At 49.8% G+C, this 17,046-nt stretch overlaps 1 protein-coding gene across 5 annotated transcripts in view; it reads left to right on the plus strand.

The window, feature by feature from the left end:
- The window catches only part of HIPK2 (homeodomain interacting protein kinase 2), a 210,892-nt gene extending 194,106 nt beyond the window's left edge, over nucleotides 1-16,786 (plus strand). For 4 of the 5 annotated variants that reach the window (XM_070465024.1, XM_020899418.2, XM_070465034.1 and 1 more), the window contains exons 14-15: nucleotides 3,528-3,688; nucleotides 4,743-16,786. In XM_070465024.1, the coding sequence (XP_070321125.1) occupies nucleotides 3,528-3,688; nucleotides 4,743-5,213 (632 nt within the window). In that variant the 3' untranslated portion in view covers nucleotides 5,214-16,786. Of the gene's footprint in view, nucleotides 1-668; nucleotides 1,814-3,527; nucleotides 3,689-4,742 lie in introns of those variants that run through there. The other variant, XM_070465041.1, reaches the window with a different exon arrangement.
- Nucleotides 16,787-17,046: the final 260 nt, after the last annotated feature.

Genomic DNA, 17,046 nt, shown 5'->3' on the forward strand with positions numbered 1-17,046 from the left:
CCTAACGTAGTTTCCATTACTTTCCCAGTTTTCCACATGGGAAAATAGAGGTTAACTCCACTGTGGCCATGTGGCTGGCCCTCCAGGGCTCACCCGGGATCTGAAGCACTGCCACCCGCCTTGTGCAGACAGGGCCACCAGGGGCCACCCATGAACCCAGGCCCATTCCCAAGCAGCAGATCTTTGAGAGCAGCTAGGAAAGATGGAGGGCAAGAGGAGAAGGGGACAACAGAGATGGGGTGGTTGGATGGCATCTCTGACTCAATGGGCATGAGTTTGAGCAAACTCCAGGAGATGGTGAAGGACAGGGAAGTCTGGTGTGCTGCAGTCCACAGGGTTGCAAAGAGTCGGACACGACTTTAGGGACTGAACAACAAGGCTTGGATAGAGATCTCTGTACATCCTTCCAGCTCCAAAATAGGTCCCAAGAACTTGACCTTCAGCACTTGCCTTCTCCACTCTGAGGTCACTTTATTCCTCTCCGCAGGAGGAAATTCCTATTTTAATCTCTTGGCCCCTTTCAAGACCCTCTTCCCTGATTCTGGGGTCCCCTGCTCTGGTGACTTGACAAGCTCTGACCCAGCCCCCCACCCCTGTCCCTGCGATGATGGTGGCCTGGCTCTGTCACATCCATTTCATCTGAAGCTCTCTAATTTCTTCACTTACAGGCTCAAGCTATGGGTCCCTTGCATCTAAGAGTTTCTCCCTCAAGTATAATCACCACAAAGTGCCCAGAGCATTGACACAGGAGCAGAGAGGTGCCGTCCACCGCTGGGCCGGGGCAGCCTGCACATCTGGTGATCTGCAGGGCAGGGCGGGGCTGAACGGCACAGCAGCCCCGTGGCCGAGTGACGGAGACTGAAGTTGTCCTGATAGCCAACATCTGCAGCTTTCCGTCCTTCACCCTACAATGGGTCCCCTGAACCCTTCCCTCAACCCCACCCCCAGGTTTTGGGGGACCTTTGAGAGTCTAACCAGGTTTGGCCTGAGCACAGACCCTGACTCCATGACACAGGTCAGCTGTATCCACCAGGGCCAGGCTGGCTCCTGCTCTCTTGGAAGCTCGTGAAGAATACAAATTCCTGGGCATCTTGCACTTCCGTGGATAGGATGGGAGGGCCACTGGGCACCAATGCACAGTTGAATTTGGGGTCTCTGCTAGGACCTGCCCCTTCCCAGCAAGGCAGCTCTCCTTTTACTGGGGTGGGGGTGGGGGGGGACGGCTGTTGCCTCCGGTAGGAGGCTCCTCTCACCCTCAGGGTGCTCCCCAGTCTCCTGCTCCCGGGTTCCCGATTTGCCTTCATGCTCCAGCTTTGTCTCTATCAACAGTTAATAAGCATTCTCTCTTGCCGGCCCCAGCCTCAGGCATCTCATCATCATGACTTTGACCTCATCACCCTGGGATTTGTAATAGAATTGATCCAACCCAGTTATGTCAAGTATGCTTCATTAATTGTTAGCACCCCTACCCCCTAGAACAGCCAGAGGGTGCAGAGTGTGCTCAGTCACTCAGTTGTATCCGGCTCTTTGCGACCCTATGGACTGCAGCAAGCCAGGATTCTCTGTCCATGGGATTCTCCAGGCAAGAGTGGGTTCCCATGCCCTCCTCTAGGGGATCTTCCAGACCCAGGAATCAAATCCGCAACCTTTGGGTCTCCTGCATTCACACGTGGATTCTTTACCACTAGCGCCACCTGGGAATGACCAGATGTGCTCTTTTTACACTCACAGTCCTGGGGTGCCTGATTGAGACCGCATTAGGCTTTTGTGTTTCCCAAAGATGCTCATCTCCAATAAATCTTCCGAATTCTCACAGCTGACAGCACGAGAAACAGCCCTGCCTTCTGAGGTCCTGGGTTCGTCTCGCCACTTCTCCTTTTTCTGGGGTCTTTTCTTGAAGTCCCTACTCTGGGAGGCTCCCTGAAACATGGATGGTTTTAGAGTCGGGGAGTCTGCAGAGGACACTGCAGATTTTGGCAAGTGTCTGGACTCCCTGTGCTAAAGGCCTGTTGGCATTCACTGTGGATCACTTCCTCTTGATCTAGACAAAGCTTCAGGACAGGAATACCTGATGTCAGGAGAGACACTGAGAGGTAGGCAAGCGGTCACACTCAATTCCGTATGTCCCGTGTCCTTGCATGCGGTCCTCTGACTTTGACCCCTGGAGACACACGTCCCACTCTGCTGGGAATTGCTGTTCACAGGTCACTCAGCACCAACAATGACTGAAATGGTTTCTTTAATATAAACTGCCTCCCCCTTTTCATTTTCTTCTGGTTGTTCCCCCGACCCCTGGATATATTGTTGTTGTTCAGTTGCTAAGTCATGTCCGACTCTTCATGACTCCAAGGACTGCAGCCCTCCAGGCTTCCTTGTCCTTCACTATCTCCTGGAGTTGCTCAAACTCATGCCCACTGAGTCAGTGATGCCATCCAACAATCTCATCTTCTGTTGCCCGCTTCTCCTTTTTCCCTCAATCGTTCCCGCATCAGAGTCTTTTCCAGTGAGTCGGCTATTCACATAAGGTGACCAAAGTATTGGAGCTTCAGCATCAGTCCTTCCAGTGAATATTCAGGGTTGATTTCCTTTAAGATTGACTGGCTTGGTCTCCTTGCTATCTGAGAAACCACAGTCCCTTTGCTGAGACTCAGTTTGGGTGGTGGTTTGGAGCCTATTACATTAATTTTTTTTCAGTTGTGGCAGTCAGTTCATTCGCTAAGTCGTGTCCGACTCTTTGTGACCCTATGAACCACAGCACGCCAAAGCCTCCCTGTCCATCACCAACTCCCGGAGTTTACCCAAACTCATGTCCATTGAGTTGGTGATGCCATCCAACCATCTCATCCTCTGTTGTCCCCTTCTCCTCCTGCCCTCAATCTTTCCCAGCATCAGGGTCTTTTCAAAGGAGTCAGCTCTTCACATCAGGTGGCCAAAGGATTGGAGTTTCAGCTTCAGCATCAGTCCTTCCAATGAACACCCAGGACTGATCTCCTTTAGGATGGACTGATTGGATCTCCTTGCAGTCCAAGGGACTCTCAAAAATCCAACACCACAGTTAAAAAGCATCAATTCTTCTGCACTCAGCTTTCTTTCTAGTCCAACTCTCACATCCATACACGACCACTGGAAAAACCATAGCCTTGACTAGATGGACCTTTGTTGACAAAGTAACGTCTCTGCTTTTTAATATGCTGTCTAAGTTGGTCATAACTTTCCTTCCAAGGAGTAAGTGTCTTTTAATTTCATGGCTGCAGTCACCACCTGCAGTGATTTTGGAGCTCAGTGTCACCAGATGGTAATTCTAAAGTCCATCAGGGTTTGCTCCCAACCAGTGGAACAAGCTCCAGCCCAGGTGTCATTCCAGAGTCAACATCATCACTGGGTCTGGGGGCAGTGCGGCTGATGGGGGATCGTCCAGTCAACGGGACTGTGTCCTCAAAAGACTGCTGTTGTCCCCCTAGGGCAGGGTCTTCTGAGCAGCCAAGGACCTGTGACTGACCTGTGCCCTTTTTCTCTTCACGACACAGTCAACACCAGTCACCATTCGTCCTCCTTCAAGTCCAAGTCCTCCAGCAACGTGACCTCCACCAGCGGTCACTCTTCAGGGAGCTCGTCTGGAGCGATTGCCTACCGGCAGCAGCGGCCAGGACCACACTTCCAGCAGCAGCAGCCTCTCAATCTCAGCCAGGTAAGCACACATACCCCCACCATTCCCCCCCACCTGCCCCCCTCCTCCCACCAGCTCATCAGGTGCCCTGGGGTAGCAAGAAGTGCCCCGGTGAGCTCTGGTGTTCTCCTGCTGCTGCGGGTCACCTTGGGGAAGGTGGATCCTCAATTCATGGAGAGCCAATCTAACGCGAAATTACTTGTCTAATGTTCGGAAGCACTTAGTGACGCGGTACCTGCTTAAAAATAGTCTGGCCCACATGTTGCCGTTTCAGCCCAGCAAAGGGTAAAACACTGCGTCCGGGCCCACTTCGGGCCAGAACCCCAGAGACAGACCTGCAGTCCAACCAGGCCAGGCCTCCTGGAGTCATTACAGTGAAGGAGGCCTCACACAGGAACCCCAAATCCAGGAAAAGAGCTGGGGGACCTGGGAGACGGTGGGTGATGCTCAGGGGAGTATCAGCCAGGCGGTGTCTCCACAGGCAGCACTCGGCCTGTGTGTCTAGGACCACTGGGGTCTGAATTGCAAAGTGGACTCCAGCCCTGCTTCCTTAGCAGCCGGGAGGTAAGATAAGGCCACGTGTGTGTTGTGACTTAGCTTCTTCGGCTGAGAGAAGGTGGCTTCATTTGTATGTGACTTCAGAAGACGGCGACGTTTCTGAGAGCCTGCTGTTTAGGGAGCAGGACTTCACGATGAAGCAGAAAAGTGGTCCGCACTCAGAGACGGGCCCGTGTGACACTTCACAGCTGCAGGATGGCCCCGGCAGACGCGCTGTCTCCTGCTGCCTCTGCACCTGGTTCTGTCGCTGTGTCACCCGGCCCAGGAAACAGCGGGGCACCGCCTTGCTTCTTGGACAGGCTGACATATTTTTCCCAGCACGTGAAGGAGGCGTTTTCTGCGATCCCTGCCCTCCTCCTGACTCTGCTCCCCAGTCCTCACTTCTGCCTTCTCCCCAGTCCCGCCTCCTCTTCCTCACTCTCTGCCCGCTCCCCACGCCCCCGCCAGGCCCCATGCACTTCTGCGCATGCGTATGTCCAGCCCCCGCAACGCGGCCCTCCTGGTTCTTCTTCTCCAGGCTCAACAGCACATCGCCGCAGACCGCACCGGGAACCACCGACGGCAGCAGGCCTACATCACTCCCACGATGGCCCAGGCGCCATACTCCTTCCCGCACAACAGCCCCAGCCACGGCACTGTGCACCCCCACCTGGCCGCAGCTGCCGCCGCCGCCCACCTCCCCGCCCAGCCCCACCTCTACACCTACACGGCGCCCGCGGCCCTGGGCTCCACGGGCACCGTGGCCCACCTGGTGGCCTCCCAAGGCTCGGCGCGTCACACCGTGCAGCACACTGCCTACCCGGCCAGCATCGTCCACCAGGTCCCCGTGAGCATGGGTCCCCGGGTCCTGCCCTCACCCACCATCCACCCGAGTCAGTATCCAGCCCAGTTTGCCCACCAGACCTACATCAGCGCCTCTCCAGCCTCCACAGTCTACACTGGATACCCACTGAGCCCGGCCAAGGTCAACCAGTACCCTTACATATAAACACTGGAAGGGGAGGGGACGGGAGGGAGGATGGCCAGAGGGAGAGGAGGAGGGATGGAGAGGGGAGCTGGGGCTTTTGTACTGAAGATGCCACACAGAAACAATGCAAACGGGCAGGGGTGGGGGGCAGGGGGCAGGGACGGGACACAGATGAAACTTGAACTAGGAAGTAGGAGGACTGAGAGCGGAGGAGAGAACATTTTGAAAAGGAAGGGATTTAAGGAAGGGGGAAAATCTATGCTTTTTATTTTAAAAAAGAAAAAGGAAAAAAAAATAAAAATAAAACATCAGTAACAAAACAACCACAGCTCACGAACCCGTTCTGCACCAAACTGGAAAGAAGGAGAAGAAGAGCAGCCACGGAAGATTCCCGAAGTAGGGGGAGGGGGGCCTCCGTTTTTTAAGAACTTTATGAACTTTTCAAAGGTTATTTTCCTATGGCAGCAAGTGACGTTTAAGAATTTGCTGTCAAGGACACCTGCTATGGAAATCCAATAGATTTTTAATAATTGAACGTAGGATTAGGGATTTTTCCAGAACTCTAAAGGGTCAACAGCCCTCTAGAAAGCTCAGGCCGTGGCCTGAGGAGGCTAGTGCCTGGGGGTTGGGCCAGGGTTGGGGAGCCTGGTTCTGGCCCACTTGCCGGACCGATGGGAAGGGCGGGCGGCTGGGTTGAAGGAGGACCCTGGGAGAGGGTGTGTTTTCTCTTTCTGAGCACTCTGGATAAATCCCTAAGCAATGATATTCCTCAAATGTCATTAATGATGTGTGTTGCAAACTCTCACTTTTTTTTTTTTTTTTTTGGTCTTTTCTGAAGACATCTTTTCTCTTTGAGTGCACCCCGCATCTCGTAGCGTAGGGCTCGCGGCGTGGCCAGCACCCTGGTAAATGTAGCAATGTGCACCTGTCTGTGCTGCTTCGTGTTCACCCCACTGATACCAATAGACTATCCTCACTGTAATTGCACAAGAAAGGCGATCTCACGCAGGCATGTCCCCCGCGCGGTGGTCCCGGTGCGCCCGCCCGTCCCCGGCACCGCCTCCGGCTCTCGCAGACTTGGTTTTTACATCCTTCCCTCCTAGTGCCTTAGCGACCGGGGACGCGCTTGAGGGTTTACTTCCACGGTACTCCAAGAAGCCGGCTGAGGCGAGTCTCAGCCTCTCAGCCCTTCTTCTGTGCTGTTGCAACATTTTACTCTGGTCTTTTCCTTTTTTTTTTTTTTTTTAATTTTTATCTTAATAACCTGTTGTCTTTCCCCGGGCTGTTTGCTAGCAGAAGAGTGTCAGGGAACTGGCAGGGGCTAGGAGAGCCAGTGGGTGTGGAGGGGGCTGCGGGAGGTGGATGGTGGTGGGTGAGGCTGACGCTGGAGATGGCTCGGCATGGCTTTTCCCTGGTGGACAAAGCAAGAGAAACTGACTCCCCACCCTGCACCCTCACCCAGTTCTTCCCCCAGCGGGCTAGCTCTGCCGTCTGTGGGACAGCAGGTCCCATCTCAGTTTCAGGAATGTTGGTCTTGCTCCTGACGCAAGGAGCAAAGGAGAGGAGCGGCCTGCGGCCTCCAGGCCAGGCACTGGCTTCAGGTCAGTCGCCCGCCGTCTGCAGGGCGGAGAGCAGGCCTGGTCGCCCCATGTTCTCAGACCCGCCCCACACTCCGCCAGCCCTGCCCATCTCGCCTCTGCTTCCACCCTCTCACCCCACCAGGCTGTGTTTTGCTCTCAACCATTTTGCCAGATTCCTTTCTCTGTAGACAACCGCCAACCGTCATTTGCTGCTAAATCTTTCCTCACGTTACCCAGGCGTACCCCAGGCATGCCTTCGTTTCTGGTCTTTGAGGGTTCTGGTGGGCAGAAGGCTGGAGGGACATTCACGAGGGTGAGCCAGTGATCTTGAACCGCCCTTGGGAAAACACACCCATGGGCAGTCAAGTTTCCTAGGAAGTTTGCCGTTTGCCTTCTGTGCATCGTTGATAACGTTCTGGAAATTTCCTCTGGCTTTGAACACTGGTGGGGGTGGGGGTGGCAGAGGTCTCTCTTATCCATAGCAGATTACTGTTACACACGAAAACGTTGGGAGGTGCTGTCTGGTCCCAGACGGGATTTTTAACTGTGGTCCTCATTGTTTGACGCTTGATGCGGAGCCCCTGACCCCAAAGCCAAGTTTCCAAGGTGCAGAAGGATCGCTCCCAGTTTCGGACAGCAGTCCGCACCCACCCTCCCTCACTTTCCTTCCCCATCCTGCGGTCTCCCTTAACGATCTACTGTGAAAGGTGTTTTTAATCTTGGTATCTGACCTAATTCAGTAACGAAGCCCAGCCCTTACCTTAGCTCTTAGCTGTGAAATGTGAAATAACTCTGGACATATCCCCTCTCCAGGCATCAATTCTACTTATCCTACAAAGAAATTGGTCCCCAGGTTGGAACCAGCTTAGTCCCGGCCTCAGCCCGGAAGGGAGGAAGGACCCCGTGTCCACCGGGGAGTCGCCTGCGGAAGGACACGATGGTGTCCTGCTGGCGCCACACTCAATGCGTCTTTTATCTGGACGTGGGGCAGTGCCGCCATTCTGAGACAACCGGAAAGTGGTCCATGAGGGTGGGGGCGGGGAATGTGCTGGAGGACACGTGAGCCCGAGCACTCACGGAGCCACGCCTGCCTGCAAACCCATCCCTGTTCTGGCCTTGCGGCATCCGGAGGGCAGCAATGCCCCGTCCGAGCCTCCCCGTGCCCAGTCGCACAAGTAATGGCTGCAAACGAGCCAGCGTTTTTGCCTTATTGGGTAGCATACTGGACCCCTGGTACTGTTCTCTTCCAGCGCTTTTTAGATCTGATCTTTTAACAGGAAAAGACAACATAGCCTTCCACTTTAATGAAAATTATTTTGTGTACTTAAGTTGGAAGTTACTCTTTCACCTGACATTTTCTTTCCTTCCTGATCAGGAAATGAAAGTTTCATGCTGCTCATAAAGATAATATTATTGTACTAATTATTTTGGTTATTAACCTTTGTAATTATTATCCTAATCATCATTTTGATATTTTAGTTGGGGTTTTAAAGTGCACATTTATTCCAAGTATCTTTGTGTTTTCTCTTTAATATTTAAATTTATTTTATTATATCTGTGAGTATCTGAGTAGACAGGAGGGACATCCAGATGTCCAGTTTTGTCAGACCAAAAAGAAAAGAAGGAAGGATTCAGGAGTCAGGAAAAAGCTGTCAAGAATGATCCACCAGAGAACAAGAGTCTGAAGAAGAATCAAAGCCTTTATCTCTCTGTAAGCCAACTTCGGCTCTGGACAGCATGGTCCGTGGTCACCATCAAGACTGGATTTTTCTAGACTCTCAGTGGCCTGGGAGGAGATCTGAGGAGGCATCTTGGAGGCTGAACCCTCAGCATGGTCCTCTCTGACCTTCCCTGCACTTCTGAAATCTGCTAAATAGACCCTGGCCCTGCCTCACATCTGATACTGACCTGTCAAGCAAAAAAAAAAAAAGCCCCTCTGCCCAGAGCTGATCCAGCCCCCTCCCTAAAAGTCCCCCCTTTTCCCATCAGCCCACCAGAAGTGTGACTTATACCCTTCAGTGTGTAGATAATGTTGCCTCCTAGAAGCCACTGGAGGTAACAAGCTGGTGGAAGGTGCATAGGCAGGTGGTGCCTTCCCCTGGGAGATGTCAGCCTCCCTGCCCCTCACAAACCGCACTGCTTGCTTCTTTGGTCCCTGCCCCCACCCAGTACATCTCAGCACACAATTCTAGGGACAAACTGTGGAGCAGAAAAAATAATAATAAATAAAAGAGGGATAATAGGCGGCCAAAGGAGCACTGACCGTGTCCGGCAGGTCCTCAGACAATGCAGGCTGCTGCCCCCCTAAACTCATTGGCCAGTGGAGGGACACAGTGGGGCCTTACAGCCATGCCCACTGGGCTCCGACTGTGCCCTTCAGTCCACCGTGCTGGGTGCCATGGGCTTTTAAAGTCAGCTTGAGGTGCCCACACGCTGCCCACCGAACCCAGAAACTACCAGGCCCCACGTGGGTGAAGGAAGGCCTGGAATGACGGGCTTCACTGAAGCTAATGAAGGGAGACGCCAGGTCGTGCCCAGCCCCCAACGACTCAGCGAACATTAGTATCCTCCCCGCATCCCCATCTGCCTTTTTCTTCCAACCTAAGCACAAAGCTGTGGCTCTGAAGCCCTCGGAGAAGACCCTAGTGGGAGAGGCAAGCCCCTCCGTGGGTTCCCTTAGCAGCTGCTTGAGCTCCCACCCCACCCCCACCCTCCAACCCTGAGTTGCCCTGACGGGTAGGCTGAATAAAGGCTGCCCATCCCCAGGACCCAGCTCTCAAGTGAAGAGATGCCAACCTAGTCTTCATGTAGACCACAAATAACATAGAACATCATCTGCCCTGGAATTGGCTCCATCCTCCTTTACTGAAGCAACGTGGTTACGGCTCAGAGGGGCAGACTGAAAAAGACAGGTCGAGGGGAGCCTCGTAACCGGAGCCCTGGGAACCACAGGCCCATTTGCTTCTGCTCGGCAGGGCCGCGCGGACCCCTCTGGGTGTTTGCACCGCTGTCTCCGTTTAGTGCCTCCTTTCAGGATGTTTTGGCTGTTTCCAAGGGAAGGGTGAGCAGGCCGATGGGTGGGAGAGTCTGAGGCTTGGTGCCAATTAATACTGTGAAGTGGAGCATGTGGTTGGTCGAATTCAGAGGGAAAGGAAGGGTTGGTTGTCTCCTGGACTGTCTTTGCATTCTGGCCTTAATGGTGGTAAGTGGCTGGCGGGCTGCAGGAGCCAGAAGACTCAACCCGCCCAGACACCAGACTGTGGGATGTAAGGAAGGCAAGGAAAGATCAGCCCAGCTGCTAACAGGCAGATTTCCCTCGACCGGATCTCCGGAATTGCAGACACTCATTTTTGAACAAGCTCGTGGTGGAGGATTTGGGTTGTGTGAGTGTGTGTGAGTGAGTGGAGCAGACTTTCTTGGAAACTGGAGGAAGGAGATGAGGAGGCTTAAGGAACTATTGCTGATGGGCTGTGGTTGATGAAATGTGGTGGGTTGACGGGTCGGCCCCAGCTTTCATCCCGGGTTCTCTGGTGCTGGGGGCGGGGTGGGATGTGGGGCTCTCCATGGCCTGTTAAGTAGCTGCGGGGACAGAGAACAGAAGAGAAAAACAAGGTGCCCTCCAGCAGCAGAGAGGCCAGGGCTCCTTCTGCGGGTCGCAGAACTCGCCTGGCGCTGCTCAACACCAGCCCAAGCCATTCTGCCATGAAATATTCCAGCCCCGGGGACCCCAGTTGCTTCTTGCCCCTTCTCTGTGTTTTCTTTCTGGTGTGTCTTAGAGATTTCAGATGGGGAAGCCTCAGAGTTGAGCAAGCCAGAGCTGTCCTAACCAAATTGGAAAGGAAGGTGAAAGTGTCCTTTCTTTAGCCAAAGACCCTCTCCTCAAAGACACCCCCAGATGTGGACAGAATGGCATTCCTCTCTCCTTCCTCTCCCGGCAATAATGACTGTCAGTGATGCGATCCCGTTTATGTCCTCTTGCTTTCTGTTGCCTGACTTGTTTCGGGTTTTTTGTTTTTGCCTTTATTTTAAAACTGTGCTCATCTTGTAAGTGGAGAGGAGGTTTGTAACCCCCAAATGCTGCTGCTGTCAGGAAACTGGAGGTACCGCATGGATCTGTGGGTGGAACTCACCCCGAGTTACCTCGGGTATCGGCTGGAGCAGACCAGCCAGGAGGTGCGGCTCTATCGGGGTCAGGTACACGCCAGGGCCAGGCTCAGAGGGTCAGTATTTTCCCACTTCGATGCCTTAGGACTCTCACTTCTGAGTTCCACAGATGGGACTCAGTGAAGAGTTGGAGATGGCAAACTGATATTTAAAGGCAGTAGAAACCCCTTGAAGGCTTTTGGCACCCTCGCTCACTCGAGCAACCCAACCTAGGAGAGGTTTTTCCCATCCTTCTGGCAGCTCCCAGAAGTCCAAGAGAGCCAGCTCTGAACCAGTTCATTTGAGATTCAGTGAGAATCTTCAGAGAAGCGACCCTTCTGCAGGGCATGCTTTCTCAGGGTACCTCTGCCAGAAGGGAGCTTCCTGATGCCCCAGCTTGAGTCCCAGGAACCTCTGCGAGCCCCTAATTGCACTCTCATTGCATTAGAATTTCACGTTGACTGTCTCTCTGTTAAAACTTGCCATGTCCCTCGAGTAGGAGCCAACATTTGTTGAATGCTTTCAATACACCAGGCTCATCCCAAGCCCTTAGTGAGCACGGCCTCCCGGTACCCTAAGGCCCACCCCCATTCACAACACCCCTCTCCCCCATTTACAGAGGAGGGAGTTGATAAGACAGTCGACTCTCTGAGAAAGTAGGCTGTGTTAAGGAAAGGAAATACAAGGATTTGGGGGTGGCCCCAAATCCCCAAGCTTCTAGTGAAATTTTGTGTTCTTAAGACCTTTACTAACTGAATTTGTTTCACTTGTTAAATAATCATCAGTGAGTGGCCTCATGTTTCTGGTGAACCATCTAATGATGCTCCCATTGACTGTGTGCCAGACACTGTGCTGGAAGTCGCTCCTGTTTACCCCATTTCATTTCATCTTCGTAACAGCCCTATGAAATTGGGAGTACTAGTCTCTTTACAGATGAGGCAGACGGCTTGGTGAACTGGTAACCAGCCCAGAGTCACACAAGCCAGTTGGGGAGGCCGGCCGTGACTTGGGTTGCCCAGCTCACAGACTCCAGCCTCAGCTGTCTCCTGGGTGTGTGTGCAGAGAAGGGCCTCAAAGGAGCATTGCCCTGCACCACCACCCTGCGTGTGGAGCTCAGCAGAAGGTCTGTGGGTAGAGGGAGTCCTGAATCTGATCCAGGCAGCAAGGGCAGAATTAGTTTGACTTTTAGAGAAAATCTTAGGGGAGTTTCTTTTGATTAATCATAGTAGAGTTCATTTTTTATTCCTTTTCAGTGTACCAACTAGCTTTAGTAGTGCTGCTGCTAAAACAAACTCTTATAAGAGTGAAGAAAAAAAAGTGTTCTTTTTCTTCTTTTAAAAAAATATTTTTTTCTTGCTTATAGTTAATTCTAGAAAGGCAATACTAAAAGTATATATTTTTTTCAAAATACTATTTTTTACTGCACTGATAAATATCATAACGACTCTGGTCTCTGTAATCGATCCACTCTTCAGCTCTGGGTAGAACCAAAGGCAGGATTCACACCAAATTTGTAAATATCATATGTGAGTCTGGTGTCCAGGAACTGTTTTTTCTTTGCGTTTAAAAAATTTTTTAAAAAGGAAAAAAAAAAAAAGGAGAGAGACGAGATCAAGATGATGTTTAGAAAGAGGAACAAAATTAAGTTTTCTTTCAAGATAGCCTTCTCAAAGAAATGGGAAGCAACCGTTGTGCAAACTGAAGAAAAATTAGCCAACTTTTAGTATACAAGGAAGGAGAGCCTCTGGCTGAGGTGGGAGATTAACAGTAACATAGAAGCATGTTTCCTTTGGCTGGAAGGTGGCAAGAATTTAGCAATGCTTTAGGACTAGATTTTTAATTTTGTGGAAAACCATTACCATTTGTTACGAAATATCTCTACAGTTGTTTGGAATGGGGTTTTCAGTTTTGTTTTGTTTTTTTCCTTTAAAAACTTCCTTATTGACTGGCTCCAGGCATGTTTGCCTAAATCCTTAGGTAGTTTACACAAGTTCTAGAGTCTTCTAGAGCTTTAATTCCATTGGAAGCAACCCAGCTAATCAGAATTTGAGATCCTGGTTGGTTTGAATAGGTATTCTGGAATTCTGACAGAACACCTGAAGACTTTTTTTTTTTTTTAAGAAGGTTTTAGATATGTTACCTTACACAAACTGTGACCTGATGGCAATAATTACCTCAAATGTGGGCATTCATCCTGGTTTTAGCCTTTTTTGAAATCATGTAGCCAGCTTGCTCTTGGAATTTAAAAGACTATGAACTCCGTGTGGGCTGAAAATAACGATTACTGCACACCTTGGTCATTGTTGCTTAAGTGAACTCTGAAAATAGGTAATCTTTACAACAGAAATTAAACCAAGGGAGAGAGTATTCTTTGTGTTTTGTAATCAAATGTGATTTTCAAATGCACATGTTTAAGTATATATGTTTTTAGCTACTGTAAAATGCTGTTAGCCTTCTAAGATATCAAGAGAGTCACGTTTTAAATGCATAAATTTATAAACAATTGACTGTGGATAACTAAACATATTTCTGGCCACGTTTTATAGTTAAAGTATTTTATAGTTTACATTTAAACTGGTACTTTTAAAAGAAATTTTCTGTTTATAACTACATCTTCAGACCCCAGCAATTGCCTCTTCAGTTGGAGGCCACATTCCCCCAAGGCAGGTGTGTTCTGCCCCTACTGTAGCCCACCATGAGCATGTCCATCCGTAGTGCTGGTTTACATGGGAACTTGAGAGAATGAGCAGGAAGAGGTGAGTCCACAGCCTGGGCCGGGTGCAAAGATCTACCACGTGGTATGCACACTGGTGGTCAAGGCCTTCTCTTTGACATCTTGAAAGAGGCAGAGAGAATAGACATCTGGTTCATTAATTTTGTCTTGATTTGAATGTTTAATTTATTAATCAACCCACTGACTTCCAGGCACCAGGCAGTAGAAGACACTGGGATTCAGGTGGCCCCGAAGGTACAGCTGCTATTTCTGGGGCCCCAGCAATACTCTGATTGGTGTTTTGCAGGGGAGAGTCATACATCCCCATCCCTATTTTTACTGGTTGGGTTTTCCATATATCTGCTGTCATTTATTCCTTTTGTCCTTTAAAACAAGTGTAAAAGGATATGTTTACTTTTTACTCTTTGTCAAACTTATGTTTGAAGCCTAGGTCATTAGGAGGTGGGATCTAGATTTTTTTTTTTTTTAACAGCTCAGAGTTTTATTCAGTAAACAGAGGGTAGGTAGTACATCCTCCAGGCGTGAGGGCAGGCCGACCCCAAAGGAGAGGGCTAGACTTTTTTTTTCTAGAGATTGTAAGTGCTGCTGAGCAGGAGGAAGGGACTGGAGACTGAGGGGCAGCTAGCGAGTAAGATGATGAGATCTATCCAAGTAGAGGTCACAATTGAGAGGGCCTATTGCCATGCAAAAGCAGCCTGGAGGGCACTGGTTGCCCTAAGTGTTTTGGTTCATTTCTTCTTTTGTGCCACAACCTTAGCACAGAGGACCTGCTGTGATCTGAAGGGCATTCCTTTAGCAAATAACACCTTAAAAACTGCAAAACACCTGGGACCAGGGAACTGGTGGTGGTTCTTAATGCACTTGTTTTTTCCCTGTGAACTCTGTTGATAGCACGTTCTTATCACAGTATTTGGTTGGAAATGTCACTGTAAAATATTTTTTGTCTTGCCCCTCGTAATTCAACTATCACTTTCCTCTGTTTGGTTTTCTCCCTGTGATTTAAATAGCCAAATATATTTTATGTCATTGTCTTTGGGGCTTAATCATAGTTTTTAAAAAACAGAGGAATAGAAATTGGCTTTTTTTTTTTTAAGTAAATATGCTGTATCTGAAAAAAGGGCTCTGCCTTCTCTCTCCTTTCCTTTCAGCCAGCCTCCCAGCACCCTTGCCCCCTTCTTGTGTTGGGTCACTGCTCCCCCCACCGCCCCCACACGTGGCCACCTTGGCCTCCGCCCTGCTGTGCCCACAGCCCCATCCATGCCCAGGCACCCAGGACTCCCAGGAAGCTCTCAAGAGCCAGGAAGAAGGACCCACCCAGCCTTGCCAGTGGTGGTCTTGCCTCCCTGTTGGATATTCGCCTGCTTGGTTGAGGGGCAATGGATTTATTTTTATTATTATTTTAATAGTTTGGCTCAGGTTATAAGGAAGAACTTGGGAAATGGAAAGTGACTTGACCATGCCCATCCTTCGTAGCTTTCTGTGACTTCTGAATGGAACCTAAAGCGTGCCCCACCCCAGCTCCCTCTCCTCCCTTCCGGCAGATACTCCTGTAGACTGCCTCCGCGGCACGTGGTTTCTCGCTGCCGTCTCATCCTTCCCGTCACTTTCCACCCTTTCACCGTTGCGTTACTGCTCCTATAAAGCTTTCTCCCATGGCTTTTCCAGGGCACAATCATTTCTGGCCCCCAAAGCACCTCCTCATCCTCTTTGTGCGCGTTTCTTTAACCAAATGAAGTAGACCCGGAAGTCATACTTTGGGGCGGTAGGATTTCTAGTCTAGGAGAATCACTGTATAGATAATAGATGTTGATATATATGTGTGTGTATATATATATCAAACCAAATTTCGGATAGGAAAAGTATAGCTTTATGGATGAGGAAGGAGAGGAGCTTTTGGAAGCTGGTTGGTGTATCAGAGGAGCCGGGGATGGCCCAGGCTGCACCATCGCTCGTGGACTGGAAAAGCAGGATGCGGGGGACCCGGGCACCACCTCGGGCTGCAGTGGAGGCAGGTGGCCCCGAAGGGTACTGCTGCTCTCTCTGGGTCCCCAGTGACAGGGAAGAGATGAGTGTTGGGGGAGGGGGGAGGGGGGCGGGTACAACACATCAGAATGACTGGAATTTTCCATCCCGTTTTGCTTTGACCACATGTATTGAGCTACAGCCTCTGATATTATATCCCGTTTCCAAAAATGGTATCCATTAGGATGGAAAGAGAAGGCATCTGTAGAAATGTTTACCTTTCAACTGCCCACACATCAGGACACTCTGGATAGAAAGACTCACTCCCCAGAAAGAGAGCAGGGAAGAGGAGATCCGGTGAGGCTCGGTCACCGGTCCAAGGAACGTGGCTCCTCCCCAGGGCCATCTCGCCCAGATCTTTCTCTACCGGGTCATCTCAGCTCAATTACCCTATGGAAGCCCTGGTCTGTTGTGTTCCTTCACTGTACGGTTTCTGTAATAAAAAAAAAAAAAAGTGTTAATCCATGTTAATCTTTGTGAAAATTATTGCGTGCAACAGTATTTTCTCGTGTACCTCTTTTTCCTATGTGAATTGTCCCTCTTTTCTTTTTTTATTTATAAATGTCTACTTTTTTTAAAAAAAGACAAACCAATGTGTTGTAGGCCTATATGTAACCTATTCCTTAGTCTCATATTATAGGTATGTTATAAGAATGGATATTTTACTTGGCTTTAGAATGTTTTACAAGAAAAATAATTCTTAACTGATCAAGTCCTTGCTACTAAAATGCTTGTGTTTTTCATCATGACGTCGTGTGCTTCTAAATTAATGATCATTTTCGTTGTAGAAAAATGGAGTGAATTTATATTAGTCTTGGAAACTAATAATAGCATTGTAAATTTATGAGATGATTTTAACAGAAAAAAATTATAGAAGAATATAGTTATTTTAATTGTAATATTACTAACTGTAGGGTGAGAAAGGGGGGGGTCCCGTTGTGGTGAACTATGTTATAGCTTGTTACTCACAGTTTCTTTTTGATCATTTTTTCGGTCTCTGAGGTGAAACGAGTTATTAATTAAAATTTGTAAACTCACATATGCATATTGTATATGTGTAGAAATGTAATCACACTTTGTCTTGGAATTACATTAAACTGTTTGGAATCACTGTACACTCGGCCTGGCACGTTTATTTATTCTAGAACCAGACCAGTTCTGAGACTGCAGAGGTTATTAGTACAAGCCACAGCTTAAGTTATTTAGCCCTCTGGAAAATATTTAATACCTCTGAACACGTTCATAAGCCACCACTGCTACTGCGTGTGAAATCTGCCGGCGGGACTGTATGTGCCTGAAGAGGGGAAGTCTTGAGGTCATGTCACTACCTGCTCCCTGGCAGCTGGACAGGGGGTCGTCTCCTCACTGCCACTGA

Source organism: Odocoileus virginianus, chromosome 1 (genome assembly GCF_023699985.2).
Source record: "Odocoileus virginianus isolate 20LAN1187 ecotype Illinois chromosome 1, Ovbor_1.2, whole genome shotgun sequence".
Lineage (NCBI taxonomy): Eukaryota > Metazoa > Chordata > Mammalia > Artiodactyla > Cervidae > Odocoileus > Odocoileus virginianus.